Source organism: Octodon degus, unplaced genomic scaffold, assembly GCF_000260255.1.
Source record: "Octodon degus isolate 3935 unplaced genomic scaffold, OctDeg1.0 scaffold00048, whole genome shotgun sequence".
Lineage (NCBI taxonomy): Eukaryota > Metazoa > Chordata > Mammalia > Rodentia > Octodontidae > Octodon > Octodon degus.
The window spans coordinates 12,504,325-12,521,395 of NW_004524624.1; the positions used below are offsets into that span (position 1 = coordinate 12,504,325).

The 17,071-nt window shown below is 34.8% G+C and overlaps 1 protein-coding gene across 9 annotated transcripts in view; it reads right to left on the reverse strand.

Annotated features, from left to right (window-relative positions):
• The window catches only part of Ccdc88a (coiled-coil domain containing 88A), a 161,713-nt gene that overhangs the window by 130,756 nt on the left and 13,886 nt on the right, over positions 1-17,071 (reverse strand). For all 9 annotated transcript variants that reach the window (XM_004632433.3, XM_023716401.1, XM_004632434.3 and 6 more), the window contains exon 3: positions 873-981. In XM_004632433.3, the coding sequence (XP_004632490.1) occupies positions 873-981 (109 nt within the window). The remainder of the gene's footprint in view (positions 1-872; positions 982-17,071) is intronic.

A 17,071-nucleotide genomic window follows, 5' to 3' on the forward strand; every position in this document is an offset into this window, starting at 1 on the left:
GTAATTATTAACAAATATCAACAAATCATACAAACAAATTTAAAAATCAAAACCAAAGAAAAGATTGCTTGAGAAATACCACATTTGGCAAATATAAGTCACAAATGAAATAAATTACAGGTGAAATTAGATGTGTAGTATTTTTTAAATACAGCAAACCTAAATTGTGTAATGTGGCTGTAGTGACTTAGAGACGTATTAGTAACCTCAAGAATGTTCACATTAGCCAGGCACATGATGGCACATATGTACAACCTCAGGCTGCGGTAGGAGGAGTGAGTTCAAGTCCAGAGTGTATGGTCTTGTTTCAACAAGTACATATTTTAAAACTTAAATATGCATACATTTTAAGTCAATAAAAAGCACATTCTTCAAAAGCATAACCTATACAAGTTCTCAGGAAACTCAGAACTGATTCAAAAATTTTTATAAAATGCAGTAATCACTCTTTTATTTTCAAATTTTTATTCCTTTTAGTGAGAAAAAAGATAAAATAGCAATGAAACAGTTTTAAAACAGGTCAGTAGGACATCTACAGTAGTTAATACATTGCATATTGTTGTCTTTGTAGTAGTTATTCAGAGGACAAGACGCAGGCATGATAATCTTATCTAAACAATATTAGTTCAAATTTTTATTCTCAGTGAACTAAGAGAAAGTAGCTGTATATCTATCCTAATTCGCTTGTGTATACATATATAAGTAATCACTTTTAATAGTACAAAATTATGAAGTATGTGCAGAATCTCCAGCAAATAGACCAGGACCTGGCTTATAGTATTTGTTAGATGAGTGATACTATATAACATAACAATGTAAATATGCAACTTGTCATAAAAATACAAGTTTCTTTTTATAAGAAGATCACTTACCTGGTAATAAAATTTTATCTGTCTCACCAAAATGGATAGATTGTGAATTCTAAGTGAAGCATCATTGTTGACTTTTTTATTTACTCTCTGATTCTCCGATTTAGGATTACTGTAAGAAATTTGAAAAACACTTTAAAATCACATTGAAACATGACCAGAACTAGTAAAATAGTTTTTCTTTAAAAATTATATATAGGGGCCGAGGAGATAGCCCAGTGGTCTAAGTACCTGCCTGACAAGCATAAGGACCCTGGTTCAATCCCCAGTACTTCATGCCATGCCAGCCCTGTGCTGAGTTGGCCACTGAAACGAGGGATGGTGGCGCACACCTGTAATTTCAGTACTGGGGAGGCTGAGACACGAGGATCACTATGAGTCTGAGCTGTGTAGCTAGTTCCTGTACCCAATAAATAAATGAATAAAGATTTTAAAAAATAAAAAATAATAAAAATTATGCATTTGTCTGCATTAACTGATGATATAAAAGGCCTCATTCACATTACTTTGATATGTATTCTTTGCTTCTAATTAGTATCAATGCATTTTGGTTTTACTGTACTGGTGGCAAAATAACATTTGAAATCTAAGTCAGATGTTGCCTTTCAGTCTCACTTTCTCTCTCCACATAGCTGAAATGAAAACCTTCCCATGTCCTTTGAATATGTATTTCCAAGCCCCAAAATAACCAAAAAATTAAAATATGGGCTAATAATCTAATAAATATTACTTAAATCTAGAACTTAAAATATAACAATGCTGTTTACCCTTACTTAGCAATGAGGATTATATTTGAGCAGGCAATGTCCCAGAAAAAAATTTAAAAATGATGTGGATAACATAGGTTAGTATTCTTTTTTTTTTCAAAGTTTTATTGATAAACAGATAGCAATGAGACAGTTTCAAATCAAATCGGAAGTACAGTTTCAACAAGTAACACAATGCATATATTCTTCTTAGTGGTTAATTGCTGTACAAGATGTGGACTTGTGATCCTATTTACAAACACCATTAGAACAAATCATTCTATTCATTAAGAGAATGCAACTATATATCTATCCCAACCACTTTGAATACACAGATACAAAATGGACATTCATCTGTATACCCCATTTTTTCTAAGTTCCATTATTGAATATTATAGGTGTGTAAACTCAGCAAAATATTCTAAAAGAGTCCAGTAGCCCATAATAGCATTGGGTCTTTTATTTAACTGGCAATGTCAGAAATTATTGACCTGAGTCCCCCAGAGCTCAACTTAACAGCATGGCTTTATTTCCTATATTTCGTCTTCATACTTTTCTACTGGATGGTTAAGAGCAAGGTAAAGCAGGACCTGTGCAACAAGAGTTGTAGCTTTTTGGTCTGAGAAGGTCAGTGAAATGCCCTCAGGATTTATCCTGAGATCCTGTACCTCAGATTGTAGAACCTTTGTCAGTGTCAGCCATGTGGATGAGTCACGGCCATTGCTTGGCCAGTGTGCTCTCTGTGAAAGCCTGAGAGAGTGTCTTCTCCCCATGTGACTCTCCTTAGGCACACTCTACATCATCGATCACTTTCCTCTTTGGCCCCATAATCTTCTTGATCAGAAAATTTGTGACACTACCGAGGTACATGACGTTACAGTACAAGTTCTCATATGTCCTGAGTCTTAATTGACCTTAGAAGACTAGGGCCAAAATGTTGGCTTTCCTTGTAGCCCTCCTTCTTCTCTAATTTTGGTCTGCAAACTTAGGTTGTTAACCATCCAGAAGACAAGCTTACTGTTATTATCAAACGATTTAGGCTATCAAGCTTATAGGTTAGTATTCTTATTTGGGACAAATTTTGTAGAATAAATGAAAGGGCTAAATGATTGAAAGGGTATAGAAATTGATGTAGAAAAACACTCGAACTATAGTTAAGAATGTAAAATTCAAGTAAAAGTAAAGGTTGAAGACAGAACACAAGCACAGACGAAAGCTAACTGCTCATGAGGACAAAAAGGCCAAGTTGGAGAAAGACAGTGTCAAGTGAAATGGCAGATATAAACAAGATAACCTGTAACAAGGTTAAGACCAGAAAATCAGAAAGCAGGAGCCTAAGCAGTCGCTGGGACACTCCTTACAACTATCTCCTTTTTACAGCACGTTGCACTCCTAATGCCTGCAGTTTCTAGACAAATATGTAGTTAGAAGTAAGGCCCTACTGAGTCCAAAAAAAATGTTCAGATTGCACTGAGAATTGCTGCTTTACTTCTGCTGCTCTCCTGCTATTCTCCAGCACTCCCTACAATCTTCCTTCGTCTCTCAACCACACACTCAATCTCCAACCTTAGATCAGTTCAACTGTCTACACTGAGACTGTTCATAATACCAGGTAAGAAAATAACACAACCAAACTAAGCTAAAACAGGAAAAAGAAACCCAGATGTGGTGGTGCACATCTGTAATCCTAACACTTGGGGAGGCTGAGGCAGGATTGCTGTCAAGGATTGCTGTCAGTTTGAGAGCAGCCTGGGCTACACAGCCTGAACCACATAGTGAGACCTTATCTTAAAAAAAAAAAAAAAGGAACGATAGCTATCACACAAAGGAAGGATGGCAAACGTATTTTTTTTACTTTGGGTAGTAGGTAGTACAATATAATATGTATCCTCAGGTGGGTTCTCTCTAGTGGATCAGTAAATAATACATTTTCCAAAATAAAATATATGGCCCAGTTTCATTGAATTCATGTAAATAAAACTTGGGAGTTCAAGAAGGCAGAACTGATGGAAACTTTCAGCAAAGAATTCCAGAGAAAGCTACACTAACAAAGCACTCCAAAAATCTATCTTTCAGATTTTAGCTAAATACTAAATTGTACATATATTTCCTAAACCCCACAAGGATAACCAGAAAACAAGTACAAAAAAGGAAACTTAAACTATCCCTAAAGTACAGTAAGTATAGAGAAGAATTAAGATTTATGATTGGCCAGAGTAGAAGAGAAATTTTTATGAACATTCAAAGCAGTCAGTAGAGCCCTCAAAAGACTCATATCTAAAAATTAGCACTAACTAATAGGTATGTAAAAACTACTCAAGAACCTTTTCAACAAAATGTAAGAAACAGCTTTGAGGGGCCGGGGAGATAGCTCAGTAGAGTAAGTGCCTGCCTGGCAGGTGCAGGGTCCTGAGTTCAATCCCCAGCCTGGTACCACGGAAAAAAAAAAAAAAAGAAAAAGAAAAAAGAAAGAAACAGTTTTGATATTCTCAAACTGATTGCAAGCATTTACCAAAACAAAATGTATCATTCTTTAAAGACCTAAGATCCAAGAACTTAAAAAAAAAAAAAAAAAAACTAAGGATCTAAATGTCCAGCGTAAGATAATAATTATAGAATATAACAAAAAATGAAATTCATTAAGCAGGAATAAAAATAGTAAGACAGACTCCAAAATGAAGGAGAAAATTAAAATAACAAAGACTTCAAACAGCCATTAACAGAGTTAAGGATAGCTCAATGGTAGAGCACTTGTTTAGCATGTTCACAGTCCTGCATTTAATTCCTACCATTGGGAGGGATGCAGGGAAAGGGAGGGAGCAAGAGAGGGAAAAATATATAATTCAGTTGATATAAATACATTCAAGGACTCAATAAAAAATGAACATTATGCAGAGGAAGAAGAAAACTTTAAAAATAAAACATCTAAAGCTGCAAAGTATAATATAAAAAAACACATGAAGATCACAGCAAATTAAATCTGTATAATAAGGATCAGTGAATTTGAAGACAAAACAATGAAAACAGTTCTACGACGCATGAATGGAGAAAATTTTAGAAGCTTGTAAGAATGAACAGAAGTGATTGATGGGGTAAAAGTAAACTTAAAAGAAGTTACATGACAAGAGTGCAGTCTATTTCTTGAGCCACCTCAGAATAAATTGTTGACCTGATACCAAATAAACACCACTCATGTTCTCTTACTTGTACCAATAATGAATAAATGTCTTTTATGGAAAATGAATTTAGTTCAGAATTACACTCTGCGTTTAGTAGTCTGAAGTACAGTACAGTTGCTGAATTTGTATTTTTATTCAACCTAAAATAATTTCTCAGCCTTTATTGAATGTTCATGAACTGCATACTTCAGAAGGTAACATGCCAGTTATTTAAGGTTACAAATTTTTCATTAAAAAGAGATGTCATATTCTTTTCAATGCATCCTAAAAGATAGTATTTGACTGTGATTTATCTCATACTTTTAATCACTTGATTAAAATGGGATTTGGGCTGGCCAAATAGCTCAGAGAATTAAAGCCCCTGCAAGCAGGTGCAGGGGCCAGGGGTTTGATCCCTAGGGCAGCTGTGCTGGCCCTGCTTTTGGGGCACGCTGAGATGGGAATTGAGACTGGGCATGGTGGCGTGCCCTGTAATCCCAGCTCTTGGGAGGCTGTAAATAGGTGGATCACTATGAGTCCGATCTAGTAGTGAGACCCTGAACACCCTGCAGACTCTTCCCTAAAATACAAAAAAAAAAAAAAAAGACTCATAAACTTTGGGGCCTGGGAAAGAGCTCAGTAGAATAAGCACTCGCCTGGCAAGTGCAGGGTCCTGAGTTCAATCCCTGGTACTGCAAAAAAAATACGTAAATAAAATAAAATAAAATGGGATTTGCTGGTATTCTCCATGACAGTTATTATTTTCCAACTAAACTTATTAAGTATTTTTGTGAGGAAGAGCTTTGAAACTACGTGAACAATGTCCTTCATCAAACTTCAGATTTATTATCAGTTCAGACTCACGTTTCCCAATGATATTGAATGGTTATAATTTATCATTACTGTATAAATATTTTGATGGTGTGTACCAAACACGGCCAAGGTTTGCTCCCTCAGCTGACTGGTGTCTTTTTGCTGTCCTGATCACCCTTACAGTACTTCTTTCCTGACAAGTGTTTCAAGGGCCATCTTTTACTTTACCTACTCCAAAAATGAACAACCACTTCTCAATTTTAGTAAAGAATGGTGTTCTGAAGCCAACTATCAAACCCTAGGTGTGTTCATGGTTACTGAGATTTTGCTGTTTCTGAGCTAAGTTAGTGGGCAGATCTAAAGGAAATATCTATGTTTACATTTTGAAATCCATGAGTTCATATCAGTGCCTCCAACTGCAACACAACCAAAGTACTCATTTAGCTCGTCTTCTTTTCCAAATATGAACTTTTTCCTTAAAGCAAAGAACCTTTTTTTCATTATCCCTAATATATTTATTTCACCAATACCTTCTTATAACCAATCATGGTTACACCCTAACCAATTTTTTCAGCCCATCTAGAAGAACTCATTTACCTCTGACTTCCTACATCAAGCCATTTCTGTGCAGAACACTCCACTCAACCCATTCATGCTCCATTGCCCACACTGGATAGTCCCTCATTCATGTTATTCTCTCAAACTAGCTAAGGTTCTGGTATCATATATTGGGCCATCCCTCTCCTCTCCAAACAGCGACTTTTTTCCTAGGCTCTGAATCTATACACCTGGGTACCTATAAACTAATTTGGATCTGCCACAGCAGTTTACCCCTCCTGATGCATGCCCTTAATTCACTCAGGCTTCAGTATCTCACATGGTCTTTACACAGCTCAGACTAATGCCTTACAATACCGATTATAGCATACTCCTTTTTCCATTTCACTGTCCTTGGGTTCCAACATCCTGTGGGCACCCTTCCTTTGGCACAAATATCTACTTTGTTTTATACTACACTTCATGGCTTTAGGACAAATTGTTCAAAAAATGACAAAGAAAGAGGATAAAGAGTATTTCTTAGCTTCATGGAAGGAGTAGGGAACAGCACACAGAAATGTACAATACAGAAATAATTATCCACAAAAAAACACTTTTAGCATTGTACTATATTTGCTTCTAGTACCTTACTCTGCACATAAAAATAACTATCAGTAATACTAGAATATTATAGGTGAAACCAAACTATCCCTTGATAACCCCTTGTCTTCTTTAACAATGCTGTCTTCTTTTCCTAATATATATTAGTATGTGTGTTAACAGAAAATATCGGCCTTTTCTTTCCTTTGGTGTTAAAGACTGAATCAAGGGCCTAGCGCAGAAATGCCTTTTTTAAATATAAGTATCTTATAGGTATCATTCTTTTTTTCCATGTTATCATACAATTTGAGGTCTATCTATTACAACTCATATAGATCCAATTCTACCAAGTGTACTACACTTGTTTTCTACTCAACTGCTGCTGTTCAGATTATTCCTTTCATTTATTATATATAATGCAATAAGGGCACCCTATTTTCTTTGTACACACATCATATATTCAGTGTTTCTCCGAAAAAAGAAAACTGCTGGGGCAGAAGATAAATCCATTTTTGTTTTTGATTTACACAGCCACTAACATTCCACTTTCTCACATCAATTTAATACTTCATACTGTTAAACTAGTATTAAGCACTTGTACTTTTTTTTTCTCTGTCTCTTTTTGAGACAGGGTCTCACTGTTCAGCTGAGGCTGGCCTTGAGCTCATTTGCAGCCCAGGCTGGTCTTGAACTTGTAATGATACTCATGCCTCAGCCTCCCAAGGGCTGGGATTATAGGTGTGTGCCACCATGCCTGGCAGCTCTTGTATTTCTGTGTACTGAGAACTCTGACTACATCATTGATCATGAGAATCTTTCATGCTTGTTGACTATTTTCATTTTCTCTTCTATGAATTATCTATATGCATTTGCCTTGAATATTACCTGGTTTTCTACTGAATGTTAGGTTTTTCCTAGTGATTTGTAGTGTATACGTATGTATGTATGTATGCATGAATTTGAATTTAGGTTTTTTTTTGTTTTGAGACAGAGTCTTGCTGTGTAGTTCAGATTGGGCACTGAACTCACTGAGTACCCCAGGATGGCCTCAAACTCATAGCATCCTCCCACCTCAGCCCCCTGAGTGCTGGGATTACAGGCCTGCACCACCACACCCAGTGTTGTAACAAAATTATGGTTGGTATTTTTCCTCATTTGTTTTCTGTTTATTTTCCTTTATAGAGTTTTTACTTTTTGCTTATTTTTAAGAAAGCTTATCTTTGACTGTAGCTATCTCCTACACAATCTAAGTTTTTAAAAAGAGGGTCATAAAAATTATGTGGAATATGGTTTTATTAATGAAGTATTTTTCCAAAATAAATAGTCAGAACTGACTAGTCCAATAAATTGATTAATCCATCTTTTCCACCATTGATAACACTTTCATCATTGAAGGAATCCATTTACTCATAGAGCTGGCATGTTTCTGTGCTTGCCTTTTAACACTAGCATGTCTATACATTCCTATGTCAATGATACCATCTTAAGTACTACAGTTCTATGTATCCTTTTTATTTTTTTAGGTACTGAGGATTTCCACTAAAATATAACTCCCAGTCCTTTTGAGATAAGGTCTTGTTAAGCTGCCCATGCTGGATTTGAATTTGGAATCTTTCTACTTCAGTACTCATGAAATACTGGGATCACTTCCCTATGCTAGGCTTTGTTCCATGAATCTTGCTGTCTAGTATGGAAAGACTCTCTAGTTAAATTATTTCACAAATCATCTAAATTACTTGTGGTCTTTGACAATTTTTAAGGTAAGTTTTTCATAATCTTCATAAACAAATACTTTGCTAGGATTTCAACTGGAATCATAATCTGAAAATTAAAGAGAGAATTGACAACTTTATACCACTAAATTTCCCTACTGATGAGCAAAGTATACTATCCATTCATTCAGCTTTCCAATTATTTTCTTTATTGAAAATAAATTCATTTATTTATTGGAGTGACTTTTTAATTAAATAGTAACTTCTTTAGAATTATCTCCAGAGAGGTCTTCATTAGAAGAATTATACCTATACGCTTTACAGCTTATCATTTAACCACTGATTTCTATGCTAAACTATATTCCCATTTAAGTACAGGTGTACTTATGGAGCGTATCCCCTGCTATTAACCCATCTGTCTATTTCTACATTATGGTTTATACCTTATGTCTCATGTGCTCCTAGGTGGGACTTTTGGAAGGTGATTGAATTATCAGGCATTATAGCTAACTTGCTATTAGGAGGTGGGATCTGGTAAGAGGTTGGGTCACCAAGTCATGACCAGGAAGGTTGTATCTCCTTTCTCTTTTGCAGTACCTGGGATCGAACTGAGGACCTTGTACTTGCCAGGCAGGCGCTTATGCCGCTGAACTATATCCCCAGCCTACCTCCTTTCTCTACTCCTCCTGTTACTCTCCTTCTGGCTGCTATGAAGTAAGCAGCTTTCCTGCACCAGGCTCTTTCACTATGCCTTCCTGCTCTGGAGACAGATCTATGGACTGAAACCTCTACAAACAGTGAGCTAAAATAAACCTCTCCTTTAAATTGTCAGCTATTCTGGCTCAGAAACAAGAAATGTGACTAAGACATCCCATGACCTTAAAAGACTTTTTCTGTAATACTACGGTTTTACTGTTTACTCAATTACCATGTCAACTCTTTCTTTTACGTTGTTTTATATTTTAAATTTCCCGGTTAATAACATGTATGTTTCTATGTACTTTTGGGTAAATCTATAAAGATTCTAAGAAAAATGTTGGATTGAGATTTAATTAGTAAAATTATTCGCCTAGAAACTTACATTTTACTGCCACCAATAAAATTTGAAATTTCCCAACAAAGGTTTTGTACATTTATATATTTTTAGTTTTTGTTCCTTCTATGAAGTAGTTTTTCCATTACATTACTTGATTACTGCTCGTTGTTTAATAGGGAAACTACAGTTATTTTTTAGAATTGAACTTATGATTAGTGACCTTTCAAATCTCAAGGTTTTTGAGATTTTTCATATCAGCAGCAATGACTATCTCTTCCAATCTGATATTTCATTTATATTTCTTTACTCACTGCATTAAGAAACACTAATGGAGGTAAAATCTTTATGCTGACTTCAAACTTAATGGGGGGTGCTTTTTATTATTATGTCACTGTTATGGTTTGTGTCTGTATGTCCCCTCAAAGCCTCAAGTGGTCAAGAGTAGGGCATTTTTCAGAGGCAGATAGCCTGCACACAACGTAAGAGGAAAAGAGGCTTGCTCTGCTCACTTGCCCTTTGGCTCTTGTTATCTTCCATGAAGCCAGCAAACATGCAGGGAAACCTCCATGAACTGTGAAGTACATAAACCTTTCCTTCCTTAATTTTGGATACTGGGTATTTTGTCACAGCAACCAGAGAAAAGTAACTAAGACAATCACTAACACATATTTGCTATAATTTTCTGATGAATATTTTCTGTTACAGTCTGTTCCCCAAGGCCTGTGTTAAATTCTTAATCCTCAGCTTGCTGACAGGGAGGTGTTAGAACCTTAATATGTAGCGCCTAGTGGAATGTCTTGGGTCCCTGGAGGGGTGTGCTTAGAGAATATTCCGGACACTCCCCCTCTTCCTCTCCTTTTGTTTCCCAGCTGCTGTGAGGTGAGCAGCTTGATCCACCATGCACTCCATGCCATAATATTCTGCTTCCCCACAGATGCAAAAGCAATCCACTGGACTGTCTCTTTCCATATCTAAATGGCTGCCTAATTCCTCTTCTATATCCAAATGAGTGCTGCACCTTATCCAGTTTTCCCTGAATATAACTTTCATCTGATCTTTCTCCTTGGATAGGCCAATGGTAGGGAGTTCTATTGTACAGCTTTTTAATACGAACTTCAAGATCCTAGATGTATTCTTGTCAGACCCACCCTCAATGAATAACAAATATTCCAGAACCTTTCTTCCACATAATTCTATCACAGACATTTTTATACTTAACTGCCCTTTGAACTTGCATTTTTCTCACTACACTGTAAGCTTCTTCACAGAAGGATATTATCTTGCATTCTTTTTTGGGGGCCAGCTCAGTCTACCTGGAGGGTGGTGCTGGAGCAGCATGTGGTGCTGGGGATCAACCTGTGGTTCCCTGCACCTACCTAAGCTTGTTTAAGCAGGCACTGTAGACTGCTGAGCTATCTCGCTGGTCCCAATATCTCACATATTCATTTCTAAAAGTTAGCATATTTCCTAACACAAATGTTTAAATAAAAATAAGAACATATGAGCAAAGGGCCAACTATGTAGTTCAGTGGCACAGTGCCTGCCTGGCAAGTGTGAGGCTGAGTTTGATTCCTGGTCCAGAAAGGAAAAAAAAGAATATATGAACAGAGCCAGGGATATAGTTCACTGGCATATATACTAAATTTGGTCCCAGTACCCAAAAAACTCCCCCAAACAAAAGAAAAGAAGCTAGGCAAAGAATTATTTTAATTGTTTCTTTCCAACAAGTTGTAAGATGACATTCCCCAAACTAATACATTTGGCAACCTGGAATAGATGCCTGCCCTCCCTAAGGTTTTTATTTCAGTGATCAGGTGAACAGCAGAGTCCTAAATTTCAGTCTGATTCTACAGAGCAAGCAAGAATATTAGTAAGGCACACTGTGTGTAATATATGGCTTACTGCTGCTTACTACAAGGGAAATAATGAACACACTCAGAACAGCCCACGGCAAATGAGAATGGAAATGGAAAAGTGGGTCTCTGAAGTAAAAATCACCAACCAGAACTAGTTATAAAAACAGACTATATCAAAGAAGTTAGATTATGTGGCATAGCAAACAAAGATAAACAACAGCATGGTCAGGAATTCATTTTTGAAAACTCAGTTTAAGGAAAAAATCTTGCTTTATGTAATCAACTGCAGTACACTTTTAGTAAGTTAAACACATACCTACAATACTGACCATATTAATGTATAAAACCTTGGGTTATCAAGCTATCACAGTGGACAAAAGTATATTTGTAACTGGAAAACACAGTAAGAACAACCCCAGTAACAAAAATATTATGTCTACCTACAGTTTCATGTGGAATCACAGACATTCAGAAAAACATCTCAACCTCGACCTTCTTTTATCTTTTTATTTTACTCTATATTTGAAGCTACTCAACTACCTCTCACCCATGACTGCTCCTACTTGTACACTGGTAACATTTAGACCTAGAAAATATTCTATATTTTCACTATAAATCAGAAAATTAAGTCCAAACTCATAATCCTAGGACCCTAAAGATTTTTCCCTTTACTGTATTGTAGCCTCTTCCCTTACAGGATCACTTAGGAAAACAGACTGATGATAGACTTCAGTAATGTTACCTATAAAATTCATGTGTAAAATAAATCATTGTTTTATTATAATATTTGACTATATCCCCAATTATGTTTTCATAGTGAGTAACCAAACTCAAAATAATCATTTTCATTCTTCTTTTCTCCTTTTCTGTGGTGCTGGGACAGGACCCAGGACCTTGCACATGCTAGGAAGGTGTTCTCACCACTAGGCAATACTTCCAGCCCCAAATGCTTCATTTTCTTTCTCTCACCAATTCATCACAACAACATTTCATTATAAAACTGGATATTTAAATCTAGTAACAAAGATTTAGCATTACTACTGAAAATGTATACAAACTAAAACCAAAAACCCCCATCTAAAACCTATATACATTTATAGTATAATTTTATTACCATATGACAATGTATAATTTGGATTATATTTCAGAATGCCAAATATTTAAATAAACTTGTGGGGATTTCACTCCACTTTAATAAATTTTACACTATAAATACTATCTTTGTGACACAAAGTTGTTATGAAGTTTCTGTTTTCTTTTTTTTTTTCCCCCCAATGAAGTGTTACTGTTTTTCTATGGTGCTAGTGATGAAACCCAGGTTCCGGCACAAGCTAGATCAGTGCTTCACCGTTAAGCTAAAGTTTCTTTTAAGTTTTTCATCCAACACTTTTTCCATAATATTTAAAAATTTACTCATTTTTAAAGATATCTGATCTTCTAAAAATTAGGAAGTTTGAAGAACTTAAATTTTTTTCGTTTGGTAAAAACATTTGGGGCCAGGGAGATGGCTCAGTAGAATAAATGCTTCCCTGGCAAGCACAACAGTCTGAGTTCTATCCCCGATTCTAAAAAAAAAAAAAAAAAAAAAGTAATAAATAAGTAGAAGTAAAAATATTTGAAGAATCTTTTTGTAAAAAATCATACATTTCGGACTGGGGATATAGTTCAACGGCACAGTGTCTACCTTGCAATGCAAGGTCCTGAGTTCAAGTCCCAGTACCAAAAAAATTTATAAATTTCATATAATTTTTTTTTTTGGCAGAACCAGGGATTAAACTCTCATATAAATTTTTAACACTTAAGAAAGACTACGAGTATACAAAATATGGATTTTAGTGTTAGTTTTTATACATTAATGATATCAGATGGAACTATTTTAGAAATTTGAAGAAAATTGAAAAATTAAGCTGGAAAAAGGCTTTCAAGGAACAGATGGAACAATACTGTAACAACTAAAACTCATCTTACATTCAAAAAAGATCCTCAAGAGACAGTAATGAAAGTTTCCTAGATCCTTTCATAAAACTGTGCTACCCTATGCAAATCTTTGAAATAAATATCTGAGATTGAAGGAGATTTCTGATTTGGTAAACTCATTAAGAAATTTGACAGAATAGTATAGTTCTTTAACAGGCTAACACTTAGGCACTCAAGGCCCCCATTTTCAATTTCTAATCTAGCCTTCACCTAACTAGATGTTAATTTATTAACTGATTTAGTACAGGGTCTACAGGGTCTCACTACATAGACTGGACTTGTAGTGATCCTCCTGTTTTCAGCCTCCCAAGCGCTGGGATTTACAAGTGTACTGCCACCATGCCCAGTCTCAGTGGGCCCTGGGGGTGGGAGTAGGGCTGGCACTGTAGGCCACGGATCGAAACCTGGTCCCTATGTCTGCCTAAGCAGGCACTTTAATCCGCAGAGCAATCTGGCTGGCCCTATCTGGTGTTACTTTTCTTTTATGTGGATGTTATTTTAGTATGAAAACAGAACTGAAAAGTCCCTAGAATCATTGGTTATTATAATACAGTCTATTTCTAGACTTGGCAGCCAGGATAACAGGCAAGCATTCTAAGAATGAATCTAAAAACTAATAAACTTTCAATTATAAGGCTCAGGTTTCTACATCTGATGTATAACTAATCTAAATAAGGGTCATAATGACATATGTTAGGATCTTGGAAAACAAGCCCTTTCATTCCAAAGATGTAAGTAATCTATTTCCCTTTCATCCCAAAGATGTAAGTAATCTATTTGAGAAAAGATGCTATCAGATGTAACTGTGCTAGAAACGGAGTTTCACTGCTATGAAAGATAGCTCAATGTTTGAGGATGAGCTTACAGAAAAACATGCAAAGCTTCAGGAAAAATAATACCTAACTCTGCAGTAAATCTTTTATAATTATAATAATACAGATACTGGTTACTGATTTACCTAAATGTGTGATAACTATATATGACAGACAGGGTAAAGAGAAATATAGATAGAGGCATAAAAAAGATATAATTTTATGTACTACAACCAAGAAGTTAATAGATAGTGTCTAAAAACAGATACACCAATAAATATCACAGTAGGCAATATACACATATATATTAAAAAAGAAAAATAATTGCTTAAAAAACTTTTAAGTCTTTATTTTACTTGGGCAATTGAACTGAAATATCTGTAGAGAGCAGAGAACTGCTCATTTTCCCTATAAAACTTTTGGCATTAAGCACCCACAAAAATTTATGCTGCATGATGACTGTCCATTTTTTCACTTATAAAGAAAATATATGGAAGAGATTAAGTATAAACTACACTTTAAAAATTTTTAATATAAAAAATTCCATATAAAGATTGAACCTTATATAAAAACACTTCCACTCCTGTATTTCAAGGTATGTATATATTATAAAAACTTCAACATAGTAATTTAAACGGATGACTCCAGAAGTCTCTAAAACTAAATTCAGTGCTCTAAATATGCTGATTTTCATTTTAACACTTAAAATGTTAAAAAATTAAGTCAGAATAATAAAAATTGATGAAATTTTATAAAGTTCTTTTTGAAAGTGACTTTCAAAAATAAAAAATGATCTATTAAATGATACACATATAACATGTGCAGTGTGAACAAGTACCTTTTTAATCACACAGAGCTATTTACCAAAGCAATCCATTTTCAAATCAACCATTTTCTATAAAATGAAATGTTTGTGGCAAATAGCTTACCAATATAGCTCAAATCTGTCCAGTCAAAAGTTAAATACAATATGGCAGTAAAAGAGAGCCTCAAGCAATTTCACATTTATAAATGACCCACTTATGACAAGCTGCATTCATTATCTACCACTACACACACATATATAAACACATATATAATTTTAAATTCAAAGAAAAGATGAAGGAAAAGTTAGTAATTTTGCAATACTAATAGGCTAAGATTTGGTCCTTGTATGACCAAAATGTTTTTAAAAGAATAGGGCATTAAAAGAATGTTAACAGTAAAGTTTTTGTGTCTTTATACTTATTTATTAATATCTATGAGAAACAGAAATCTGATCATTTTTAATGGCTTTCCGCTCTTCTATCTGGAGTGAAAACCTGCTGTGTTCTCTTGGACCATCTGTTCCATGCTGGTGCTTAAGTGGTGGTAGTTAAGCACCATCACTGTTTCTGATACATGAGTTCATGATTCTGATCATGCCACTGCAGTTTAAAATTGCTGTATAGAAGTTTATTTTTAATTTTTGAGGTATTTTAGTTATAAATATATAACATTTACATGTCATTATAAAATGCCTGAAATAAGTGATTTATATGTCTAATAAAATTTGTACATTATAATGTTTTCTTTATAAAATGATTAACTGGATGAATATCATTCCCATTAGGGGCTATCTAAATATTGAAGTATTTTATTCTTGAATATAAGAAGAGAGGTGAGTGATTTTTTTTTCTACTGTAGCCCTTCAATTTAGTTTTTCCCTGCACCACCTCAAAAACTCACCCTGCACAATAGATAAAAATACAACTTGATGATACAGTAATTTTTTGAAAATGTACAAAATATTTTCACAAATATTGACTAGTCTGATTTTCATCATGACCAAACAGTCATTCTTGGGAGAGGTAAGAAACTACAACATTGAGACTACAGACACACATGATGTATTTATTTTCTTAATTTTACACACTGAGTTACCTGTGCAAAAGTAGAAGAAAAAGTGTATTTTCTAGATAGCTCACGATTGAGCTAGCAGTACAGCATGACAGCTACTGAATTAATAAACAGAATGCCTCCATTTAAAAACTGCACAATGAACATAAAAATAATAAAACCTTAAAGTATATACATACTTTAGTTTTACCTCAACTGGATAAAATAGCTGAAGACCTTTATTTCTTACAGAATAAACCAACATGAGCCCTTTCAGTATTAAGAAACTAGCAGTTTTCTAACTTTTTGCTTCAGAATCCCTTTCCAACTCATAAAAATTATTGACTCCCTAAAGAGCATTTACCTATATATCTATATTACATTAGAAATTAGACATTTTAAATTAAAAACTTATTAGTTCATGCATTAAACATATTGTAATGTTACCAAAGAATATTTTTATAATAGATAACTATCTTTTTTAAAGCTGAAAACAAGGTTTGAAGGAAGTGATATTCTTTTACATCTTTGTAAGTCTCTTTAGTGTTTGGTTAAATAGAAAACAGCTGGATTCTTCTACCTGCTTATACATTTAATACATTGTGATATATTGTTCTCTTCAGTAGCTGCAACTTTCTTAAAGGTTAGTTTATTGTGGACTATAAAATCTTATTAGTTTTTCTTAGAATTTTGTTTGATTTTAAAATCCTTTGGCCTACCTGGCATGTTAGGTGTCCACATGCAGACTCCTCTACATCAGACATTAGTCATTTAAAAACATATATTCAGTTATACAGATCTTCCAAATGTAAGTACATTATTCAACATTAAAAAATCACAAATTTATATCACCTGCTCTCTCATTAGGACTTTCTTTAATTACTGAGAAACTGCAATGGCAAGCAGATACATCAAAGTGACAGCCATGATTCGGAGGCAGATTTATTCCCATTGATGGGCAGTGACCAGGATCACTCCAGGACATCAGGCCCTGATCGCTGGTGGTCTAGGGCTTTTATGTGATGCACAAGCAGGAGGAGCAAAGGCGAGACAAAACAGACTACCACTTCTTCTGATTAGCTAGCAGGGTGAGATCAT